This window comes from Molothrus aeneus, chromosome 3 (genome assembly GCF_037042795.1).
Source record: "Molothrus aeneus isolate 106 chromosome 3, BPBGC_Maene_1.0, whole genome shotgun sequence".
Lineage (NCBI taxonomy): Eukaryota > Metazoa > Chordata > Aves > Passeriformes > Icteridae > Molothrus > Molothrus aeneus.
In genome coordinates this window covers 56,129,953-56,154,333 of record NC_089648.1, presented here as the reverse complement: position 1 = coordinate 56,154,333, position 24,381 = coordinate 56,129,953, and the positions used below count along the sequence as shown (strand labels likewise).

Genomic DNA, 24,381 nt, shown 5'->3' with positions numbered 1-24,381 from the left:
CAGCACTCAAAAAAAAAAAAAACAAACCTACCTGAAGAATTACCTTGGATTTTTCTGCAGTTTCATGATTTTAGAAGACTTGGCTGCACCTGAACTTCCTACTGAAAATTCCAGAATTCCCACAGTGTATCAAAGGGTTTTATTGATATATTTCAGCTACCAAACACATCAGGCTGCTTTTCTGCAGCACGTTAAACCTGCCTTTTATTTAAGCAGGACAAGATGTATAAGCTAATGCCTTGGTTCTGGCCATGAAGCAGAAGTCCTCAAGTTTTCTTAGTATTTGTGATCATGCATATATGCCTTATTTTAGAGAGCTTCTGGTTAAATACACTGTTTTGAGGCAGAAATAACCTATGCTTTATTAGCTCAATCACTTACCTACAGAAAATATTCTTTAATAAATCGATTTTGGACATAGGTTAGAGTGGTTTTACAATGACATTGGCTACTGACACTGAAAACAACAGCATCCGAGCCATTGTCAGATCTAATTCAGAAGCAGAATGCTTAAATTTTTTCCCAGAAATTTCAGGATAAATAAAAAATAGAATGTTTATGAAAATGAACAATTGCACAAACTCCAGAAGACCCTATGCCTTGCAAGTACAGACCATGGATTATTTTTGAGAACGTCCAACAAAGCAGAGAGTTCCTGTCTTGAGATTTAAGGGTTTACTAGAGAGGTACAAATCAGCCATGAAGGTATGTAAATTTATTACTCACCTCTGCAGCATGGGCATGCCAACTGTTCTTGCACATTTCAGTTCTATAATTGTTGTTACTTTCTTATTTTTCCTACATTCTTGCCCACTGGAATAACTAATATATACTGTATCACCTAGAAGGAAAAAAGGTGACAAAAAGTTTTTGTAAGCAGCTGTCAGAAATTTCCTTTGCTCCTTTGCCCTCTCACAACTATAGAATCACAGATTAGCTGAGGGTGGAAGGGATTCCTGGAGGTCATCTGGTCCAAACCCCCTGCTCAAGTGGGGTCACTTGGGGCCAGCTGTGCAGGACTATGTCCAGACAGTCTTTGAATACACCCCCAAGGTAGCAAACTCCACAACCTCCTTAGACAACCTGTGTCAGTGCTTGGGCAACCTCACTGTAATAAGAGGGTTTCTTGATATTCAGATAGATAATTCATTTCTTAAAGCTTTAATGACAACACTGTGTAATTGCTTCAATGTTTTCTCATGCCTTAAACATCACATTTGGCTTTCATTTTTAAACAGAAGATTCACTGATAAAATATTTCAAAATAAAAGCTTCAGCATACTTTAAAAACTACTGCAGCCAGGCTGTAAGATTTAAATCTTTAATCTCTAGCTCTCCACAGGAAGAAAAAGTAACCCCACCTGTCACATTCAGCTTCTGTGTATGAACAAGTCCAAGAACTTGGACATCTCCATTGTAGCTTTTCCTGCAAATACTGGCTCTTTCAGGACAGCCCGTGGGTCCCTCATGTACCCTCTGACAGAGGTTCACATAGTACCTATACAGAACATGGAAAACAAAACTTCTTTAAAATTCTTTTAGGCTAAACTGAAGAAGTGATACACAAACTTTAGAATCTTTGTGGTAAGCTAGACAGGTTGCAACAAACTAAATCTCAAATTAGCTGACAGACTAAAACATGTACTAAGGTTTGGCAGATTACTTCTAACTATCATTTTCAAGTAAAAGACTGTGCAAAAAATAAAATTGCTCATTAACAGTGACTAATCTGGTAAATTTTGACCTAGGTCCAGACTAGAAACTGGAAGAGAGTCAAGAAATATCCTGAAGTTTTTTCATTTATAAAAGTTATAGTACTACCCTAAATTCAGCATCTCCTCAGTTATACCAGCTCAGATATGTTAGAGCAGAGAACTGCTGGCAAGCTGGTGAATGAAGCGTTTTGCCACCCTACAGTTTATCATAAGTTTAGAATTAGATGCTGTCATCTTTGCCAGTTCGTTTCTATTTCCTAGCTGGAGGAGGGAGGCTGGAGAAGTTGAAGACTTCCTGACATCCATATTTTCCACTACACTAATACATTGAGGAGTATGGGTGAAAAGCCCCAGTAAAACATCAGAAAATAAGTTGTACATTTGAGTCAAAAGAAAGCAACTAAGTAATTAAGATTTTTCTTCAACAAGATTAAGAATCAAAAAAATAGCATTTCAACAACAAAATTACATTTTAAGATAGCAGTTTAAATATAAAGTTTTTTTAAATAGCTTTTAGTTTAGATGTATTCATCCTTTAAAAAGGGTTACCAATAGAGGGAAAGGGTGAGAATGAAGAATGTGATTACTCAGTCCCTTCAGATAAAATGGGTTCCTTTCTCAGTTTTTTTCATTTATATGAAGTGTTAAGCACTGACAGTTTTAAGACACTGAGCAGGGACTAAATAGAAATTCTATGCCACATTGCAACTTTACTGATAAGCAAGCTGCTCCCTGTGAGTTGCTCAATACTCACGAGTTCCCATTGTGGAAAAAGATCCATGATCCTGTCAGGGAAGAGAGCATTCTCAAGTCATATGTTCTGTGTTTTTGGACAAACTTGCACTCCATTTTCTTGGGAGGACAAACAGCTTGAGTCTTCCATTCAAATGTCACAGCACAACCAAGAGTCTCACTGAGAAGATATGGGCTCCCAATACCAGCATTTTCATCACATGTAAAGATAATGGTAGATTCCTTTCTTGCAGTTGCTATAAGCAGAAAGGTTGGAAAAAAAGAAAAAGTGTAATTTACAGGAGGCTTGCAGGCATGTATGGATTTTAGTGCAGATAAATCTCTGTGTTAGCTAACACCCTTGTACATAAAGTATAGGAAGTACTTACTGCTACTACAGAATCCCCACTTTTCATCTCCCTGGTAGTTTTCAGTTGTAGCACACCATGGCTTATTCCTCCCTTCTGTAATACATTCCTCATAGGTCTTCCCTTTGTACTTGAAGGGGAACACACAGAGCTCTCCCTTGTCAGTCACTGAGAAGGAAAGGTATAATCACTTAACTACACTCAGTAGAATAGAGGCATATCTGTATTCAGAACCTTATTCAAAGCCTGTACTTCAATGCTAAAGAAAGGTCAGTGGCAGACAACAGAAATACTGAAACACTGAATTTAAACCCGATTAGAAAACCAGATGAAGCATACAATTAGCTACAATCATCACTACAGAAAAGTTGCACTGTCTCTTCCAGGGAGATACGTGTTGATGTTGCAGATTAATATGATGCTTGTGATTTAGCAAAACTGCATGTTTCTATTGCTGTATGTAAAATCTAGGTTGCTTCCTCCTGTCACAACAAAACCTTCTGTTTTAAGGGAAAAATATTTTCAACATAAAGAATGGGCCTGCTTGGATCTCACCTGGAGGGCACCGATCACCTCCTGTGTATTGCAAGATGACTGTCTCATCCTGGTGGCTATAGTCCATTCTCATTTCCTTTATGTTTCCAAAAGATGACACACCACTTTTAGATGTCAGACACACTGCCCCATCTCTGCATTTTCCCTGGGGCAAGCCTACACTGCACACACCAATGTGGTAATTGTTGGATCCAGAAAATACCTGTGTAGACAATCAGAAGCATTACAGCAAGTCTAGAGTCAGTACTTAGAAAATCACATGAGTGTTTCATAAAACCAAGTCTCAGGCAGCATTTGCATACTGCAGAAAGAAGAGATAACTCTAATTTTTCAAGTCTGGCCTTCCTTAATATGACAAAACTGCAGATAAAGCACACAGGATCACAGATAAAATATGTTCAGCAGACCTGCTTTCTCATCCAAGATTCTGTCAAAGGTGAAGATTTCTCATTCCTTTACCCATCACTGTGTCCATTAACTTCACTCTCGAAAGCATTAAAATGTTATCCTCTCTAATATTATTCCCTCTATCAGAAGCCAAACAAGTATCAATACTGACCACAGCACGTTTCAGCTTTTTCTCACACAGATTGCTTAAAAGAAATCCTTCCTGCATTTTTAAAATGTAGCTAGCAATAGGTTATTATAAATAAAAAAATAAATAAATGTCACACCACAAGAAAGCATTACCTCAAATGATCTTCCAGAAAGGCTGGTCAGGTTAAATGTATAGTGAAGCTGTTCATCAATCACAGAGCAGCCCGAAGTTTTCACTTTATCAGGACACACAAGTGGAGTTTCCCACTCAAACACAAATGTGCAGTCAACTTTCCTTATCATCTTTGGCTTACCCTGTTACCAAAGAACACAGGAAGACACATTTAATTTTTTGAGAGTTTGCTGTTGTCTCTGCACTTTTCCCTTTCCCCAGTAGTTAATCTCAGTTACTACCATGGCTAGACTTCATTGATTATAGGATAAACACTGTATTATAACCAGTACCAAAAAAATTTTCAAGGGAAGTGCATTCTACCTAGCTCCACAAAAAAATCAAGGAACACAAGCTTTCTTCTTAATTAGAGCTGAGATTTTGATGTTCAGCACAGCTGCAAGAAGCAAAAGTGTGAGAGGTGTGCTTCTTGATGGCAGAGAGCATTAAGAAATTTCACTAAGATTTAGAGAGAATACTGTTTACTTTATCATGTTTTAAACTGAAGTATTAGTATGTGTAATATTCAGAGCTGCCTCAAGTTTCAGCTCATGCCCTATGTTGATGGAAAATGTTTTCATGATCTTCAGCACGCTCTAGTTTGACAAACATATGTAAGTGCTTCTTTACAGTTTGTTGAAGCATTAAAAAAATTCAAGAAGCGTTAGATTCACATCACCATGCAAGCTCAATTTAGTGTCCAGGTGTTGACACAAAATAAAAACACAAGTAACTAATTGCAAATTTTTAAAGTTGTGTGTGATTATAGAAAATGTTACAGCATAGGAGGAACACTTCAGAGTAATACCTGTAAGGTTACACTGGTTCTTGTGTTAGCTTGAGGTAGAAGTACAAACTTTAGGATCTAAATGAGGTGCAATACAGCATTAAGTTTAATGCCAGCAATAAGTTATCATTACATTACTTCTGTGCAATCTGATACTTGAAATCATCAGAATCTGTTACTCTCAAGCTTAAAGTTCATGCCTTCAATAAAATTTTAGCCAGTCAAGAAAATAAATATTATACTTCTTGAAATGAGTCCATCCATACATTAGAGAAACAAACCCTTGACTTAGTTTTAAACAAAGCTAACACTGGTTACTACCCACTTTCCATTACATTCCAATATCAACCTAAGTTGAATAGATGTCTTACCAGACCAGTTCCTTGGCCACAGTGAAATACAATAATAGAAGTATAGTTCAATCCATTGTTTATCTGACAAGGAGTAGTGCTGTTGTAAGTGATGTAAACTTCATTTGCTGCCTTATTGAACTGGGGAGGTTCAGTAACACGGCCAATATCCTACACAAGCAAAAATATGTATTAATACAATTACAGGACACATCTAGATTCCAGAGCAGCCCAGAGATTCAGATCAATTCAGATTCATCTATTTGGTTTGGACAGGAGCACAACTACTACACTTTCAAAAACTTGCAATCTATACTCAAAGAACAGCCATTACATCTCAATCCTAACAAAACATAAGTTGAGCAACTCAAAACAGTTTTTCACTGAGCTAGACAAAAGCCAAGGAGTTTCTGCCTCTTAGAGGTAGATTCTTCTTTACATCAATGTGCCACCTCTTAGAGGTAGATTCTTCTTTACATCAATGTGCCAAATTACCACCACATCACTTAAAAATAGCATTAACAATGGAATAAGGTCCCTACATGACTATGGAAATTCGTCAAAAACAATCACGGCTTTTTTGCATCTATCTTCAAGAGCTTGCAAACAAGTCCTCAAAAAAAAAAAAACCTAGATCTCTCAAGGTAATGACACAGACAAGTTAGTCAATCCTCTGTAACAGGCTTGCTACTTTTGTAGCTGTCAAGTTCTTACATGAAAGACGTAAATGCATTTTGAAGCATACTAGCATCTAGACTGCTTCCAATTGCAACAGGCTATCACAAGATCAATTAAGCCACAGAAAGGCTAAGACATTCTGCTTCCCAGTGTCCATATTTGGCACACAGCACTTGGGCACACAAATTCTTTTCCACTACATGAAAAAAAATTGTCTGTAGCAATTTTTAGATTTATCACTGTATTTAATCTTCTGACATCCAAAAAAGACCAGTTTAGTTCAGTATAGGAAAATACTTCTTCATAGGGAAAAGCAATAAAAGGGAACTTTGCAGAGGAGATTTTGATTCTGCATTCCATTTCTTCAATCCACTGTCAAACCTCTGGTTCAAATCAGGTCTCTAGGCAGGGATACTATATTAAACGCTTAAGGAAATGCATGTTTCAGTGATTCTTGGCATAGTACTTACTATTGGTGATTCATTAACAGGAACCATGCAAACAGCTGCTCCAGGCGGGCAATTGACATCTTTGATAGGATTGAGAGGCTCACAAACGTTGATGTAGAAGTCTGGAGAAACATCTGTAATATCTTCATCCACAAATGCCTCATAATACCCAGTGCGATGGATCAGAGGAGACAGGTCAATAATGGAACTGCCATTCATCACCGAGCACTTCACCTACAAGAGGGTACATTAATTGCTCTTATTCTTTTATTACTTGCTTTGATTAATTGACAAATATCCTTCTTGGGGCCAGAAGCATGGCTACATTTAAAAGTTTCAAATGCAAGTAAAGCAGCATTTGTTATAATTTTTGCTTGTCTATAGATACAAAGCACCATATGAAAAACCTTGATCATTTAAACATTCTTACGGAATGAAGTCCCTATCAGAACAATACCAAGACAAAGCTCTGGCACACATACACCAGCATACATAGTCACTATGACTTCCTCAGATCAGGCCCCATGCCTTCCTCTCCTCATCTGCACCACCTCCAACAAACAAGCCTGGTTATAACATTATAACAATGTAAAGTTAGTGCATTGCAAGTTGATGGCTTGAGTACTACCTTTCCACAGAACCAATTTCACACACTCTTAACATGCACAAACCTACTGAGAGTCTGTGAGGAATTTGAGAAATCTATTCTTCTTTAGATACTGGAAAAGAAGCAACTAACACAATTAACATTAAATTTCAGGACAAATAATCATTGTCGCTACCTAGATATCATCACACTGAAATAGCTTGGGTCACTTTGAAAAAAGGGATCAGAATGTCACTACAGATCACCAAATGGAATTAACAGGCTAGAAAACACTGGGGTTGGGTACTGTTGATTTGCATTGCAGCATGGTACGTGTTACTGAAGGGGAAACCAGAACTGTGTGTAGCTGAAGGAGAGAATGTGACAGTTCCTGTTGGCAAAATTAAAATTGGAACATCTTTTTCTAAATGGAAGTGAGAGCTGTTGTAGTATAGTTGAAACAGTGATAAGGAGGAAAAACAACTTGTTGCAGAGAATGAGGGTCACACTAGAGGTAATCAAAGCAGCAAAAAGAATGATTAGGCAGATTCACAAAAGAAAATATTCAGGTATTAAGAAAAGATCTAAACTCATCCAATAGTTCATTTGGCCTTCTATTCCTAGTGCTGCCTTTTACTCCATGTATCCACCCTCTACTGGTCATTTTTAAATAGCTAAAATTAACTAAAGACTACCTCAATGCATTGTCTGGAGCACCAGTTCAACTAAACTGACCAGATTATGTTGTTACAGCACGTGCTGTACATCAGAAGCTAAATTCACTCTGCCAAGATCTATCAGGTTTTGCACCAAGCAAACTGATCATTCACTTGCCTGGCCTCTAGTCACCTGCCCAGAAACAAAGACCATCCCCATGCAGAGAGATGTTATCCTTCCTCCAGTCAACCTCAGCTCTGCTGGCCTGCTGCACTGGAGGATCTTCACCACTGCTTCCCAACATGACACCCTATGGCTTCGATTTGAACTGTACAGAAAAGCAGGGTTATTCTCAAGTGTTAGAAGTGTTGGCTCAACATGCCAAGAAGGAGTTTGGTCAAGTGTTGCTCACCCCTGTTTAAATGTTAGTATGGAAAGCATTCAAGAACTCTTCCATGAACTTGGGTTCTGTACTACAGGAAGAAATCTTTCCCTCAAGGAATTTAAAATATACTGCTTATATATCTAAACCCTCTCAGAAATTTTAAGTCCCACAAGTGTTTTCTGCAAAAGTGATTCTTACCTCTTCTTCACAAGCCAAGGAAGTATGCCAAGAGAAGTAACTAGTGCATGTCTGCTCATCAAAAGACACAAAAACAGGCCGGCTCTCATCTCCAGCATCAGACTTGCATACAAAGCTAAAATAGCTTTTATGCTTCAGTGCAGGGTCTGTAGGGCAAGGATCTCCATCTTCATAGACAAGCTTTAACACCTGATCTTCATAACTTAAAGTTTTACTCTGTTTTCCAGCATTAACTGGTTTTTGGCCACTTGTGATGCAGACCGCTAAAGTGGAAAAAAGAAAAATTAAGAGAACAGATCAAGTCTGATGCAACTGCCCTCAAAAATTGCACCATACAACATAAACAGCAGGAAGATTAAGATTTTAGCATTACTTTAATTTTTCTAATAACGAATGGCTTTGCTACAGCATCTGGAGTTGCCATTAAACTGAGCTGAACTGCACTGATACAAAGACCAAATATTGCCTTCATTACTTCATCAACCAGCTGAATGTACTGCACCTATACATGCTTAAGCAGCCACAGAGCAGTGTTTGGTTATCACCTCCCTGAAAACCAAGCAATTAACACAAAATGTCAGACAGCTTATATATATTTTTATTAAGATGCCTCTTAAAAACCAAATCAATCCAATATTTTCTTCTAACTCCACAAAAATAATTTTCACGACAAGCAATATTCCTATTTTAGCATTTAAGATGCTTAAGTATTATTTCATATTCAATTTGACACAAGAGCTAGCAATTCAACCTGCAATTAAGCAGCTATAAAACCAGTTAATTAAGCAGAAAGTTAACTTCTCCTGATGTTTCAGAAGCACCCAGAACAGAACAAAAAGAGGACTGGCAAAAGTTTGAAGTGCAGACACAAAGCCCAGTGCAGATGTATTACAGCAATGCAGCACTATAATGTTCACTCTAGCTGGAAGATTGTAATGTCTCCATTTTCACAGCATTAAGGACATGCAGTAGAAGCAACTACATTCCTGTCCTCATGTCCATTCATTAGGAACTAAAAGGACTGGGACTTGAAGTGAGCCCATGTGAATGGTGTTGGGTAAAAATATATGGCCTCATTTCCTAAAACAGCTTTAGGTTCTTTTCCTGGTCAGTACAGCCATGAGCTGCTCCCTTCACTCCCCTCTGCATTTGCAGTAAAACATCACATTTTACAGTAAACTTGAGCATAAGCATTTCTTTTGGTTACCCTATAGTCAATGATTACAATACCAGAGAGGATAAGTTGCTTACCAGCTCCATTAGCACATGAACTTTTAACTTCAGCACAAACATTCAACTCAATTATTCTGTTGTGTGAATCACTGATGGTATAGCCAGACTCTCGCTTTAAAGATGTCAGATCAAAGAGGTGGCCTATAGGGAGATCAGGGAACAATTTAATCTCTTATTCAGATTCAAAATCAAGATATTTCTTTGTATTATAAGCTTTCAGTAACTTAATTTAATCAGAAGGTTAACCAGACCCTATTTGTCTGCTAGCTTAGAAAGGCAAACAGTTACTTATTCACACTAATAGAGGAAAAACTAGTGTTTCAACTATCAGCTATTTATGCTCCAAGTGACATTGCAGGACAAGAGATTTCTACCATCAGTGAGCCTGTTGGTCACTATCCAGAGGATTTGTCATACTGCTCTTTACTAACAAATTCCTCCAAGAATACAAATACAGCAGTGCTGCTTCCAGCAGCCTCTTCCACATACAAAATCCTGAGGCCTCCTCCTTACCTGTGGCAGGATTGGTTACCCGACAGTCATTTTGCACACTGCTTTTGAGAGGACATGCAGCAGCAGTGAACCATAAGAAGGTATATTCACAATCTTCAATGGCAGTTATAAGTTCTGGCTTTGATTCCTAAATACAAAATAGTGGAGAGAGCAACATCTCTATACAGTGACAGTGTAAGATTCCATGCCAACAGGGTTATCCCTGCAGGCTGTAGCTGAGCTCAGTTCAAACACCAGTCCTAAAACCTGACAGATCATCATGGTCCAGTGAATTCATCCAAGAACAGAGTATTTAACTGTGATTATGTCAAATACACAGTAGTACAGAATCATTATCAGGAGAAATAAAATCAATGAGAGGAGAGCTAAAGGTAGCCTAGGGCAATAGAAAATCCTAAAGGCAATTCAAATCTCATCAAATGGAAGAGTACTTAATGGCAAGGCATAGAGATGTGTAAGAGTTAAGAGCTACACAGTCAATAGCACTATTTACTACTTGAAACACTTCCCAACATGCACTACATTCATCTTCAAGATGTAAGCAGACAATCTGAAACTATTACAGATGACAAAATTTATGCTAACAGAGTGTACAAAACGATCTCTTAAAAATTGCTCAGCATCTACAATTCAAGTACTATAAGTCCTTCTGTTAGCATGAAGACATAAAACTCCAGCAGAAGGAACCCACTTACAATTCTGCTTTCATCACACTTGAGTCGCAATATTGTTGTTTTGTTCCGCATTTGATCTGGACACAGATCTCCATTAACATATTTCAGGATAAAAGTGACATTTTCCCAACGAGGACCATCAGCCACTTCCCCAAGACTGGTACATTTTGTACCTTCAATGAGGGAGGCAGCAGCATCAGAAGGGCAGGAACCTATACAGATAAACAAAAACTGCATTATTACTCCAAAGGTTAGTAAGGAGTACTTGGCTGGAATAAAAGTCCACTACTCTACTTTCAGGTATATCATGGCTGATCTATCTCCAAGCCATTGTCCAAACCATACTCATTGGGGTGCATTTTCCCCAAAAATTGCAAGTAGCAACAATTGTCTCACTTCACTTAAAATCATGCAAAAAGTAACGGCAGCTACCACAGGGGAAGTACACTACTACAGAGTGGACGGCTACAGTCTGGCCTTGCACTGCACAAAACATAGATTCAGTCAGAAGATGCCATAGGGAAATTCTGATCTGATTATTTTGATCTTTAAGAGCTATAGCAAACTTTGGATAAGGACTGAAGAGCTAAAGTGCCAAAGCTATTAAGAGCTGCTTTTGAATCTCACCCACTAAGAGGATGGAAATCAGGCTCACAATCTACCTTTCCCTCTGGTGCTAAAACACACCACTGTCTCTGCATGCTTTGCTCTGTGATTTATTTCACTGCCACCAGCAGTACTGTCCTACCACTTGCCTCCCTAGCTGTAGGAAGAATATATCTGTATTTTGCACTCACGTGTAGCACTATATGGTACCAAGGGCCTGCAGACATTAATGTAGTATTTCTGGGTAGTAGCAGATATAGCAATGGCCTCCCAGTTCTCCCTGTGTCGCGTCAGAGATGAAAAGTCATAGAAATTTCCTTCAGCATCCCTGTACAAAAGAGTAAAGTCATGTAAAATAATTAAGCGCTTTAAAGTTGCAATTCTTAAGTTACTACAGCAATTTCAACCTGATAACTCTAAGCAGATTATTATACTGGAAAAGAAGTCTGCATCAGACACAGTGGCCCCCTAGAAACTTCAAATTCAGTAGAGGGATAACACCACTGCACCAGCTATTCCCACAGAAACTGTCCACATGCACACAGCTCTCAGCCAGTTCAAGAGTAATTCCAACTTGTAATTCAAGCATGTTGGCTTTCAGTGCACAGCAAGCGTACACACAGTTACAGTGTGTATGTATTTAACACACAGTTAAAATCCACTGTTTTACCTTAGGGTAGAGACCTATAATGAGGCCAGATGTCTGAATTTTGGGCCAAATATTAGCCACATTTGACCCCACATCCAGTCTTAATGAGCTAATACTTGGTTGTGACAGATATAAATGACATTTTTCCTGAAGCACTCTTTGGTGGAAGTTCCAAACAGACAGTTGTACCTTATTTAAATTAGCTGTTGTTAAATAACTAGACACCTGCAACAATCTAACATACTCAGCATTCAACCATCAATAAATATAGACCAAACAGCTCCCTTTTATTATTCCCCAGAAGAATCTCAAAGTTGGTGGGGTTTTTTTTTCCAATTAAATTAGTTTTCAGAAGCACAAATTGCAAAACTGATTTTAAATATTATGCACTGGCATTGAATGCTACATTAGCTGGTCAAAACACAATAGGTAAAGGGGCAGGGTGCACGGAATTGCAAGAAGGCTGTATTTGTCTCTCTCAACATACAGCTCCATTTTAATTTTGTGGAAACAACTTACTTGTAGGAGCACTCAGTAGATTTAACAGGTGGGCAAGCATATGGAGTATGCCATTCAAACATGTAGGTGCAGTCTGGAGTTTCCTTCAAAAATACAGGCTGAAAGAACACAATACGAAATTAATGTGCTTTCTCATTTAGACACATGGAAACAATGAAATGCCTCAGTCATGCTTCAGGAAGATCCAAGAACCCGCATATTATTTTAAAACCACACAATGCCTCTGACCAGCTAAGCATGGTTTCTCCCAAACCAGAGTTTATCGACATGGACACTTCTGATAAAAGCGCAGCCATTAGGAATTGCTGCCTCTCCCATGAAATAAGAAGAGCAAAAGTAATTCTAGACGTAATTGTTTAAGAACAGTAAGGGAAGCACAAATTAGATACCAAAAGCAAGTAACCAGCTTATTTTAGTCTGGCCATGTAGTCCCTGCTTTCCTTCACATTCAACCTTCTACTTTTTATTTCTTACAAAGAAACAGTTGTTATTTATGGAAGAACATCCCTTCCCAACTTCTCCAAGAGCTCTGGTAATGATAGATGTCCCTTAAAGGAACAATATGCACTGATCTTCCTGGGCAATGATAAAGGTACCATCCATAAACAGGAGATTCAAAACATTCTTCATCTTTTTGTCCCCTCACAGGACCTTTGAATTGCTTGTCTAATCTGTAAATGATTAGGCATGTTCATGTTCTTCACCCTAACTTTCCATACTTTAAAAAATAGAGTAACTCTGGAAGACATTATATATAGGAAGCATGTTTTGAAACTAACCTCAGATGTAGTCTTGTCACAATAGAATAATATAGCAGTTGATCGTTCATATATTTTATGACATTTTTCTCCCCTGGTGTAATTAATCATTATTAGACCATTTTTGAAAGTCAGTTTGTCTGTACGCAAGCCTAGAAGTGAAGAGTTGAGAAAAGTCAACAGCTATAGTAAACACACAACTGCAGTAATGCCTCTGACAACAGGGTCACAGAAACAGCAATAAAATGCACAATCAAAGAATAGATAGACAGACCTCAACCTTCCTCTAAAACTTGCAATCCAGTTATTCTGGGACTACTGCTCCAGCACAGTAAGGCTGAACTCATTTCATAACTGAGTGTCAAGGTAACTACACATATGCCATTTTATCTGCACATTGAGCAAAAGCAGTGAGGTGTTTTATCTCTTTAGATGTACTAGATTAGCAAGAACCCTTCTATTACACCCTGGTTAATCTTCCTGTTCCCTAGGTTTGTTTAGGTAAGTGCAGTACCTGCTACTTTTTTGAAATTAGGGTCCATCTTCTTTACTTGACACGATGCAACACCGTGATGCTCTGCAGGGCAACGCTCTGTTATTTCTCCACAAACTCTGAAGTAGTAGTCATACTCGTCTGTACTCACTTTGATGTCTTTATTGGAAAGTGGCTTCAGGTCAAAAACGTGACCATACCTTGGATCTTTCACCTGGCAATCTTTTCCTTTAAAGAGAAGTTAACAATTTAAAATACAACTTAAGATCTATTAGCCTCGCCAAATACACTGGGGACAATTAAGGCTTACTGGACAAATAAGGCCACAAAAATGAGTAGCTACTTTAAGGTAGTGACACTGAAGAACCATCTTAGTATAAATGGGACATTTCTTTTATAACTGCCACTAAAGCAAGATGTAAAAGCCACACTGTAGTTCAAAAACTGCCTCAGAGTGGTCTCAAGTTCTTCTTTCAGCTGTGCTGAAGGTTAAGTACAAAATCAGAGACACTAAGTCCAAGACTTGCTTAATTATCTGGAAAGAACAGCAAGGTCACAAGATCAAAGCAAGAGGTGTCCTAGATGTCAGTCTTGTATCTTCTTTTAACAGCTCTGAAGTTTGATGAGTTAAGAAAATAATCAGTCATAGGAAATATTTATTCCAGCTTACAAATCTACAAAGATGCATATAAAAGGAGGTTTAGGAAAATTCTAGTTTCCTGAGTCTCATTAGCTGGTACATGTCAGTGACTTTGCTGTTGCTCAAGTCCTCAGTTTTAAAGTGACCCTTTGCTCAATATTCTGAAGCTTTTTAAAAAATCATCAGATTGTATCATTTGAATATTATGCTCTTTTCGATCATACGTGTTGGTACCCAGCTAAAGAAATCAGCTTTCCTCCTTCAAAACCACAATTCAGTCACCAGTGTCCTGCACAGTAATTATGTGCTACAGAGAAGCAGTTTGTGAACATTCCTCATGCCATGTCAGATTATCAGCAGTTTCAACAATGATCAGGACCATTGTGATAGATCCTTTACAGGAAGGCCAGGAATAAGGAATTATCTACAAGCAGCAAAACAAAGCTTGCAAAGGCAGAGAAGATGCCTACACACTCCATCTTCCATCTAAGAGACAATCAAGTACCAGAACTAGAACTTGTGATTTCTTGTTGCACATCCTGGAGTCAAATACAAACTGAGATTCCCCCACTGGCCTCTCCCCCATTGTCTAACTAGGGTCAAGTTTAGTCTTGCTTCCAGTCTGGTAAGGAACAGGGAATGGACTTGCCAGGCACAGAATCAACTCCGTTCTCATGAAACCTGATGCTTTAATATTTACTAGCAATTCTGTCTGTGATATAACAAGAGAGTAATAATGCTGTTTTGATAAAGTATTGTACTACATGTTCTTTCCCTAGATAGGCAAGTACATTTGCCTGTCATCCTAACTTGCACTTTTGACATTAGATAGGATTTGTAGTTAGCTTAAAGCTCAGAATAGACATTCCTCCACAAGCCAACACTTTTTACACAAAGATTCACAAGGCAAGAAACCAACATAGTTTCATTCAAGTATTTATTACTTGTACAGTTTGACTGATACTTTAAATCTCAAATAACTACTTACCTTCTGCTTTGTGAACAGGACATGCTGCCAAAGTCCTCCAAACAAAGACAAACTCACAGTCATTCTCTTGCTCCAACACTGGTGATCCCTACAGAAAAGAGCCATATGAAGGAGGCTTACTAATAATTACACTACGAGTCTCAAAACATAAACACATGGCTTTTTTTTTACTGCAGTTTCACAGTTTAAAGTCTCCACTACCAAACTGCAGTATTCATGTTCATCAAAGAGCTGCTTTTGGTGGCTCACAGGATTCCATGACAGCTCACAATTCTGTTCTACAGGTTCAGTAAAACAGACAGCATTTTCAAGAAGAGACAAGGAAAAACCCAGTATGTAAGATTTTACTTTTTAGAATCAGTCTCTCCATTTTAAGAGGAATAAACATGGTCTATTTTGGTACAAGCACTAAAATCCTCAATAATAGCAAGTAGAAGAGAAAATTACCGTTATTTGATCACACTGGAAGATGATACGTGTAGAATAACGCTGATTATCTTTGCACGTGTCACCATTCAAGTAGATAATGCTTAAGGACCCATCAGTAGCAGCCTGGGGGTTTATCTGAATGACTCCCAGGTTCTTGCTTTTATCAGTGTATTTCACACAAGATCCTATGGCACCACCTACAGGAAAAGAACTGGGGTTTAGTTCAAAGCTTTGACAACTAGTGTTAAATTGATTGTAAAATAAAATAACAGAGTAGCTTTAAGAGAGCTTTGAAGTAAACTGTCTCAAACTCCTGAAGCAGAACACACACACATTCATCAATACAGTTAGAGACACTGTGTAGCTGAAGCCTTTGAGGAATATAACAAGTTACTCCTACATACTCAAATCTTTCAAACTGCACTAATTTATCTGATTCCACAGACTTGTAAAAGACTGTGCCTTTTACAGTACAGTTAAATACATTAAACTGGCTAGAAATGGAGTACAACATGGCATAAGCTTCTCATTCTGGCTTCATTCAGTTAGGAGGCTTCAACAAGATTTGACTTTGTGTACTAGTTTCAGTTTAATTTTCTTCATTATTGGTGGTGAGTATGGGGCTGTGTTTTGGATTTGTGCTGAACACAGGGTTGATAATATAGAGGTTTTTTGGTATTGCTGAGCAGAGCTTACATAGAGCCAAGGCCTTTTCTGCTTTTCCTACTATAACATGGCAAGGGAAGTTGAGGGTGCACAGGAGGCTGGGAGGAGACATAGCAGGGGCAGGTGACACAAACTGATCAAAGGGATATTCCAGACCATATGACATCATGCTCATATAAAATGGGGGAAGGAGGAGGAAGGAGAGACATTTGGAATTATAATTATTCCATTATTTGGAATAATGTCACAAGCAGTGACATTCCCAAGTCACTGTTACATGTGATGCAGCCCTGCCCTCCTGGAGATGGCTGAACACCTGCCTCCCCATGGGAAGCAGGGATTGTTTTGCTTTGTTTGTATGCTCAGCTTATGCTTTGCCCATTAAAGTGTCTTTACCAGAAACCATAATTTCTCATCTTTGCCCTTCTGATTTTCACCCTGATCCTGCTGGTGGGGAAGCAAGCAAGCAGCTGAATAGAGCTGATTGCTGGCTGGGGTTAAACTATGACACTTTAAATCCTATCTTCTTTAGAAAATAATAATAAGCTCACAGATCCTGGCAATAATGCCCTCAATGCAATTTTCCCAAATGCATTAATATACATCTCAATGCAGGAGTCCTGATGAGCATTAAGACTGCTCTCAGCTTGCAGAAGTCTGTTTATTAATGCTCCTGCATATGTCACCCAGACACATGGGTGACATACGCCATCCAGATCTATGCTATTTCTGTGATTAAACGGAAAGGAGTCAATAAATCTTACTAAAACACCCAGGGACATTCACTCTGACTATAAGGTCTTGCATCAGAAGACACAAGTTAAGAAGTGCTTTCCACTTGGCTTACCAGGACATCCAGTCACATAGGGCAAGGGCTTGCAGACATTCAAGAAAAACGTTCGCTTTTTCGCTTCCTTTGAAGTATCTATAGCAACCCATGGCTCACCATCTTTGCTCAAGTCACTTAAGTCGTACTCATTGCCAGCAGCATCTAGAAGAAATGCAGTAAGCTGAGAGAACTTAATACTTGCAGCAGAACTGGATTTGAAATGATACCAGTTTCACTGACAAATACACAACTCAAAATAACTTTCAGAATCACATTAGATATGTATTAAGAGAATGTACTGCTGCCACAAAGACATCACCATGCCAAATGCAGAACGCAGTTCCCTTGACAGTTACTTCCCAAATGTAACTTCTCCACAAATCACAGGTGCATTTTTACAGATGTCAATACTAAATTAACTCATTTTCTTTAGAGTAGGGCTGAAGCAGCATCAGTCCCAGTAATGATTAAATGTTTTCAAAGTAATTATCAACTTTCTTGTGTATACCACAATGTTTTAAATTAGCTTCTTTCCCTGTTTTTTAAGTTAAGCCTGCTTCAAACAACTTACCTCTTCTCCCACCCTACAACTTCTACAAAGATTTTAAGTCTTACAAATGTCTTCTCAATAGGTAATCTTAAAGCCCTCCACTGAGCCGAAGTTTGCTGTTCAGTTAATCCTTCCAACATGGGAAAGAGCCCACCTAAATTCCAGGTACTTACCTGTAACCTGACAATCTACAGGAGCAGGAGCACAAGCCAGAGCTGTGTGAAACTCAAAAAAAGTATCATGGACATCCAGCACGCTGTTTATCTCCTCACGCACAAACTTAAGCTCTCCAGGATATGAATCATTACAAATGAAAGTCACTCTGAACATGTCTGATGTTCCTATAAAACAAACATTTATCCACTGATGGTTCTGTTTGGAACATTTGAATTTAAGTTCAAGCTAATACTCGACTTCAAAATTTTCTAAGAGTTTCTTATTAATAACTGCTTCAAGGATAACACTACCTTGCTGATTATGGGGTTTCAGCTGTAAATATGCAAGCCTTCTTCAGAGAGCCATGAAACATTGCCTAGCAGCCACCATTGCTTCTACAAATAAGAGACCAAAATATGCCTTGACAATGTAATCATCTTGTTGAAATGTGTCTCCTTGACACATTTCAACAACATGATTACCTTTATTGACCTCTGCTCCCTATGTTCTTTGACATATATGAAGAAACAGAAACCTTTTAAAACACCATCAGTGGTAACAAGCAGCTTTTAAATTACATCACACAAAGTTTTGGTTTGGGGGTTCTGTTTGTTTGTAAGAAGTTCAGTGTAATGACTGCAGAACAAGTAATACTGATCCTATCAAAGCACTATATGTTAAGTTCTTTTTAGTCCTCAAGAAGTGACAGAATTATGTCAGGGAGTAGTATTTGTCAGCAAAATGCTTAGTAGTGTTATCAAAATTGTAGAACCTCTGAAAGTAAAATACATAAGAGCTTAATCACTGTTACATATTATGTACAAAAATGTCACAACTGAGAAAATAAGAGATAGAACCCCAGCAATTAAGCATGCTGAAGCATTTGAGGTTCCTGAATACAAAACCCAGTTTTCCCAAGGTCTTTTGTTGTTAAGATGTCATTCCTTTCTACAAAGCTCAGTTTCATTATAATTGAAGAGCATTTACTATCAGAAAAACAGATATACATTTTTAATTCATTTTACCTGCAAAAGATATAATTCATGAAGTAGGTGCATATGAAGTATTAGAGCACTAATTCAAAAAATTCCATACAGGAGAGTACAAGCTTACTGAAAACTGACCTTTCAGATATGAAACACCTTTAGAAAGAATTATCCATGAAACTGAAGCTAAAAGCTATTACTTTACTTAGAAAAAGAACCTGAGTTCATTTTGTTTTCCCAATTTGACTATCCATTTCTCCATGCAAGGACCAGTATCTTTCATCTGCTAAGGAGAAAACCCTATAGGGTATTGAGTCACTTTCCTAGAGTTTTGAAATGCACATGTATTACTGAGCCATTACCATTCTGTGTAACTTCATTTCTTCCTAAAATTTCCATAGGAGCAAGCTTGTTTAAGTAATTAATACCAAGCCAAATATACTTCAGCACATGAACAAAAGAAGGAATGAAGATCACTCACACTAAGTTTTTACAATACCCTGTGTATTTCCTGAACTCACCTGATTCCACATGAAGAAGGCCTCTGTAGGTAAGAGTTAGAAATCCTTCACTGGATAGATAAAGGGTTTTGTCCAATTCCAGTGGCCTCAGAGGTGTCAGATTTTCTCTTTCACACCCAGCAGCTGTTTCGCCATTGATTTTACCACAATATGGCAAGCGTCCACAAATGTTTAGCTAGAAGTTTTGAAAACATGTAGATGTACATAGTATTAACTGCATCAGAAAAACATAGCCATTTCTACATCAGTAAAACACTTGTAGAGAACTATTTGAAACAACACAGTTGTCCTGCAGTGCAGAAATTACAGACTCTAATTTAACTATAATACAGTAAGAGTATCCTCAATGTTCGAATTATGGGGTCCATAAATTCTCCCCACTAGGAGAGTAAAGGATGTGGTTCAGCATGTTTATTCTTGGCCTAAAGATATCACTATGGTATTATCTGTGACAGCCTAGGATTACTGACACATGCAGATTACATTAAAAACGCTGATATGGACAGACTAAATCCCTTTCTAGGCTTTCCCTGTCAATTTCTTCAAAATCAGCAGATAAATTGGCAGTACACAACAGAGTCCAGGAGGGGAAAATCACCTCAAAAAGGAGCCTCAAAAGTGTGGCTACCTCATGTTCTCCAAGAACCAGAAGTTTACCGCTTTCAAGATTAAGACAAATTAAGTTATCTTTCATTCCCTCCCTCAACCACAATGCTTTCCTGCCAACTCATACTTCCTAAGAAGACTGAGTGAAAGCTCCCCTAGATCACTATGCAAGACAAAAAATGCAACAACAGCACTCAAACAACATAAAATGCAGTCAGAATCCTTACCGAGAATGTTTTCCCATTGCCAGTAACAGTATACCCTTGCTCAGAAGCCAATGGCTGCAGGTTGAACACAAAGCCAGTGTTCGGATCTCGCACAGAGCACGACTGGGAAAAAAATTACAACAAAATAATTTTCTCCTTCTGCATTTCTTCTGTTTAGATTTTACCTCTAACTCGTTTCAAGAACCAAAGCAGTGATTTAGACATATTCCTACCCTGCATATAGAACACCAGAAAACAGCTCCGACAGTACCTTCATTCAATTCTTTTGTATATTTGTTCAAGTCTTTTGGTCCACTGACAATCAGCCACACCAACATATGAAAGTGGAATTTAACAGATGGCATCTATCATATTAGCTAAGAGCATGGAAATTTTAACTGAGGGCTGTTTTCACACTAATGTGTTTATGCTGAGACCTGTAGGGCAGAAGCAACTGAGTAGATTTCACAGAATGTTTTGCATTGGAAGGGACCCACAAGGATCATTGAGTCCAACTGTTTAATGTATGGCTCATATGGGGACCAAACAGGAATCAAACCCTCAACCTTGGTTTTAGTAGCATCATGCTCTGAGCAACCAAGCTAATCTCATGGTTTAGTGTGAAAAAAGAAAAGCCTCATCTCATGATCTGCAGAAAACAAGGATATTACATATGCATACACATAAACTCAGTTTTACTAGCAACATAGCAAGGGAATGAAACATTAAATGAAGCATTCAAGAAGAAGTAAACTGTTCTCACAAGAAAGCACCTGAGTATTTTTGTCAGAAGTTAGGCATTTCAGAAACACTTCAAAAATACAATATGATAAGATATCACAAGACTACATCATAACTAACTTAAGACTTCACTTTAGGTAGTTTTCTTCAAGAGCCATTTAAACAGAGAAACCAAGAGTGCTATAAATAAACATTGTACATTGATTCTATAAATACGATTTATATTCTCCTTTCTCACCTGGGAATCATCTTTTGCTTCCTTTATTGGGCAAGCAGCCTCAGTTTCCCATAAGAAAGTGGCCACACAATCCAGAATAGCTATAAACCGTGGGCTGCTACTCTGGAAACAGATTGCAGAGGAAGACTAGAGTAAGTGCAATAGCTAACACTTTGTCATATTTGAGATTCCTCCTTAGAGAAACTGTCAGATTCTTCTAAAAGACTTCACTACAAAGGCACACAATTTCCACCCCACTTCCCTCTCCCCGGTTTATTTTGAAGGTCATCACTGAAAACTTATTCTAGTTAAGCATTTACTATGTGACCAAGCATTAGTCAAGAACAGAATCTGACATCCAAATACTCAGATTAAAGTCAATATTTAATCTAGACACGTATAACTAGATCTTATCTCAGTCTAAGCTTTGAGGAATTTTGGTGTATAATACATAGTCCATAATTAAAAAAAAAAAGGCAAATGTAAAGCAACAGAAATCTGTTAGGTGAGGTAACAAGGTAACAGGAATATTAATTATGTACACTTCATGTCAGTGTTTTAGACAAAAGCAAAGCAGTTTATAACTGCTCCATGTCACAGATTTTTCACCACACCTCTTGGGCTAAAGATCACGTGGGTAAGGGGAGAGCAAGACCTGCAGATTCAAAAAGCCAGGAATACAAGTCTACACAAGCTTAAGTCTAATAATCCCCTCAATCTAATTAATCTTCAGTATGTGGAGTTGTAGCCCAAAAAGCTCTACAGATTTAAGAATTCTAGAATCAACGATCTATGGAGAATGCAGAACCTAAGAACCTGAGAATGCACCTTACAATATTTTTCTGCTTAAGAGTGTCCACAATGTTTGCTGTTTTAAGTACTCATTTTCACATAATAGTATTTTTCATGCTAATTAGACTAGTCCGAAATACTACTGTTCATCAAGGCTGTTAGTTTGCATCTAGTTCTTGTTTATGATAAAATACTCAGACATGTGCTCCTCTAGCATCTAAATCAGTTTTGGTTTTACATCTCAATTTCAAACCCTCAAGCAGTCTCCTTTGCCACAAATCTGCTATACACTACACATCTTCATGTGGCTTCATGTTATAGGATGAGAAACCTACTATGATGAAATAACAACTGGAAGATCATTTGTCCTTACAAGAGTGCCCCTGGAACAGACAAAGTGGATGGTAGTGGTGTAAGTAGTTGTCTTTCCATCAGCATTGATGCACACAGAGCCATTTGCATAGGTTAGAGAAACATGTCCAGGTCTTTCAATTACTAGTTCTTTGCTGGCAACACCAAGATTACTAATAGAGGTGACTTCAGAATAAGAAGCCTAGAAATAAAGAAAAGCATGTCAAAAACTTTTAAAAAAATAGATACAACCACAAAGAAGATACCTACTACAGTACTCTTGTACACAGGTTAATAACTTTGAAGACAACAAAGCTCTCAACATTTCTCTCCCATTCTATATTCAAGTTTCACATTTTTAACAGACAACCTCCACAACAAGGTACAATTCCATTTGTTGGTTTTATTTTTAGTACAATAAGGTGCTTGTAGTACCTTAGAACACCCATCCGCATCTCCTGGGCTACATAGTTTAGCAATTTAGGGAGGCCTGTGTCTTCTGCAATAGATAGAATTTATTGTAGAGCTCTTTGAAACAATATGTAGAAGCCTCCAGGTGTTCTCAGCATTAACTTTAGGGAACTGCCATGCTTAGCTAAGACTAAAAATCAGTGACAGAAACTGAGCACTAGAAAGACAGTAGGTGCTACTACCAAAGTCTGAAGTCATTGTCACTGCAACATAACTGGTGTTTCCTAGTTTTAAAAAACTACTTTAAGTCAATAGCAGGAACAAACTGAAGAATATACCTCCAAAACAGCTGTCCACAGACTTCTGCCCTTTTAATTTTTTTTTAACAACTCTTTAGATTGACCCAGTGCACTCACCTTTTACTCACTATCTCAAGCAGTGAAGTAATAAAGCTCTAAAGTGTCTCTACATGTAAAGGAAGCAGCCTTGCACAACAATGCCTATTGCAACCACAGAGAATGAGCAATAATTGTCTCTCAAGTGCTGTGTTGGCAATGACTGGCTTCAGTCACTAACACATCCCCTTTAAGAGGAAGGTTTCTCTCTGTTTGATAGAAGGAACTAGGACGGCTGGGTGAGCCTCTAGCTCAGCTTTCCCTACAGCTCTGAGCAGCAACGAAGTCAGTCAGGGCAATGGGTCAATTCAGCCTGTCAGCTGCTATCACTTCCATGATAAATTGTTATACTTCAGGGCAATACAGAAGTAGAGGCCCATAACATCCACCAGTGTTGTTTCTTCTTTTATTTGCTTGGCAACATCCACCTAATCTACTCTTCAGATCCAAAGCAAGCTCAGGGAGGGCAGGGATGCAACAAAGAATCTTTAAACAAATTTTTTCCACAGTTCAATCTAAAACAAGCTGGAAGCATGACAAAATATCCAGGACGACAGCCTGTTCCTAAAGAAATGTGTATTCCTAGCAGTCTCTGAGACTCCAGCAAAAGAGATGCAGCATGTCTGCCTCTGAAACACAGGGCAAAAAATCAGCAGTGTCAAACATGACATCGGTACACTTGTAAAAATTAAAGCTTTATTCTTTGAAGAGGTGGACAGGAGCTCTACCATTTTGCTATGATTACGCAACTATAATGGTACACAAAATATCCCTTTGCACAAGGAGTAAGAATTCACACGGCTGTTTTAATCTCACTCGTGTCTCTTTCAGTCTCACTCATGTGGCAAACCAGCTCTGAGTTGGGCTGGAAAGGGTACTCACAGAAACCTGCTTATATTCCATCTGACAGACAGATGCTCGCCGGTCACATCCTGGGACAGCAATCAGGGGTCGACAGACATTTATGTAGTACTTCTTGCGCTCACTTGGTCTTGAATTATCCATGGCATACCAGTTTTCACCTCTCTTTTCAGATTTTGCTAATCTGAGTAGAAAGAGAAAGTTCTGCTCTAAGGACACACATGCTTCATAGACTCTCTCCAGCTTTCTCAGTCTCAAGAAGCAGAGCAACCCTAAGGCATTCCCGACTAACTTCTCCCCCTCATTTTTAAGTGCTACAATTAGAAAGAATACTCCTGGGACACAGAGCACAGTTGACAAGGTAATATGTTTTTAAAAGCAAAACCATCCCAAAAAGTCAGTTTACATCCTAGGAGGCAAGC

General features: G+C 38.3%; 1 protein-coding gene across 1 annotated transcript in view; it reads right to left on the bottom strand.

Moving 5' to 3' along the window:
* IGF2R (insulin like growth factor 2 receptor) overlaps positions 1–24,381 on the bottom strand; it is a 56,758-nt gene that overhangs the window by 5,170 nt on the left and 27,207 nt on the right. The window contains exons 18-42 of the mRNA XM_066546985.1: positions 23,981–24,143; positions 22,315–22,494; positions 21,171–21,272; positions 20,213–20,314; positions 19,380–19,554; positions 17,890–18,057; positions 17,185–17,328; positions 15,690–15,868; positions 15,243–15,330; positions 13,636–13,842; positions 13,143–13,273; positions 12,364–12,461; positions 11,387–11,523; positions 10,611–10,801; positions 9,916–10,042; positions 9,421–9,543; positions 8,170–8,432; positions 6,365–6,577; positions 5,238–5,387; positions 4,061–4,222; positions 3,371–3,572; positions 2,837–2,983; positions 2,470–2,704; positions 1,362–1,498; positions 727–841 (exon numbers count right to left, since the gene is read on the bottom strand). Of these exons, the coding sequence (XP_066403082.1) occupies positions 727–841; positions 1,362–1,498; positions 2,470–2,704; positions 2,837–2,983; positions 3,371–3,572; positions 4,061–4,222; positions 5,238–5,387; positions 6,365–6,577; positions 8,170–8,432; positions 9,421–9,543; positions 9,916–10,042; positions 10,611–10,801; positions 11,387–11,523; positions 12,364–12,461; positions 13,143–13,273; positions 13,636–13,842; positions 15,243–15,330; positions 15,690–15,868; positions 17,185–17,328; positions 17,890–18,057; positions 19,380–19,554; positions 20,213–20,314; positions 21,171–21,272; positions 22,315–22,494; positions 23,981–24,143 (3,939 nt within the window). The remainder of the gene's footprint in view (positions 1–726; positions 842–1,361; positions 1,499–2,469; positions 2,705–2,836; positions 2,984–3,370; positions 3,573–4,060; positions 4,223–5,237; positions 5,388–6,364; positions 6,578–8,169; positions 8,433–9,420; positions 9,544–9,915; positions 10,043–10,610; positions 10,802–11,386; positions 11,524–12,363; positions 12,462–13,142; positions 13,274–13,635; positions 13,843–15,242; positions 15,331–15,689; positions 15,869–17,184; positions 17,329–17,889; positions 18,058–19,379; positions 19,555–20,212; positions 20,315–21,170; positions 21,273–22,314; positions 22,495–23,980; positions 24,144–24,381) is intronic.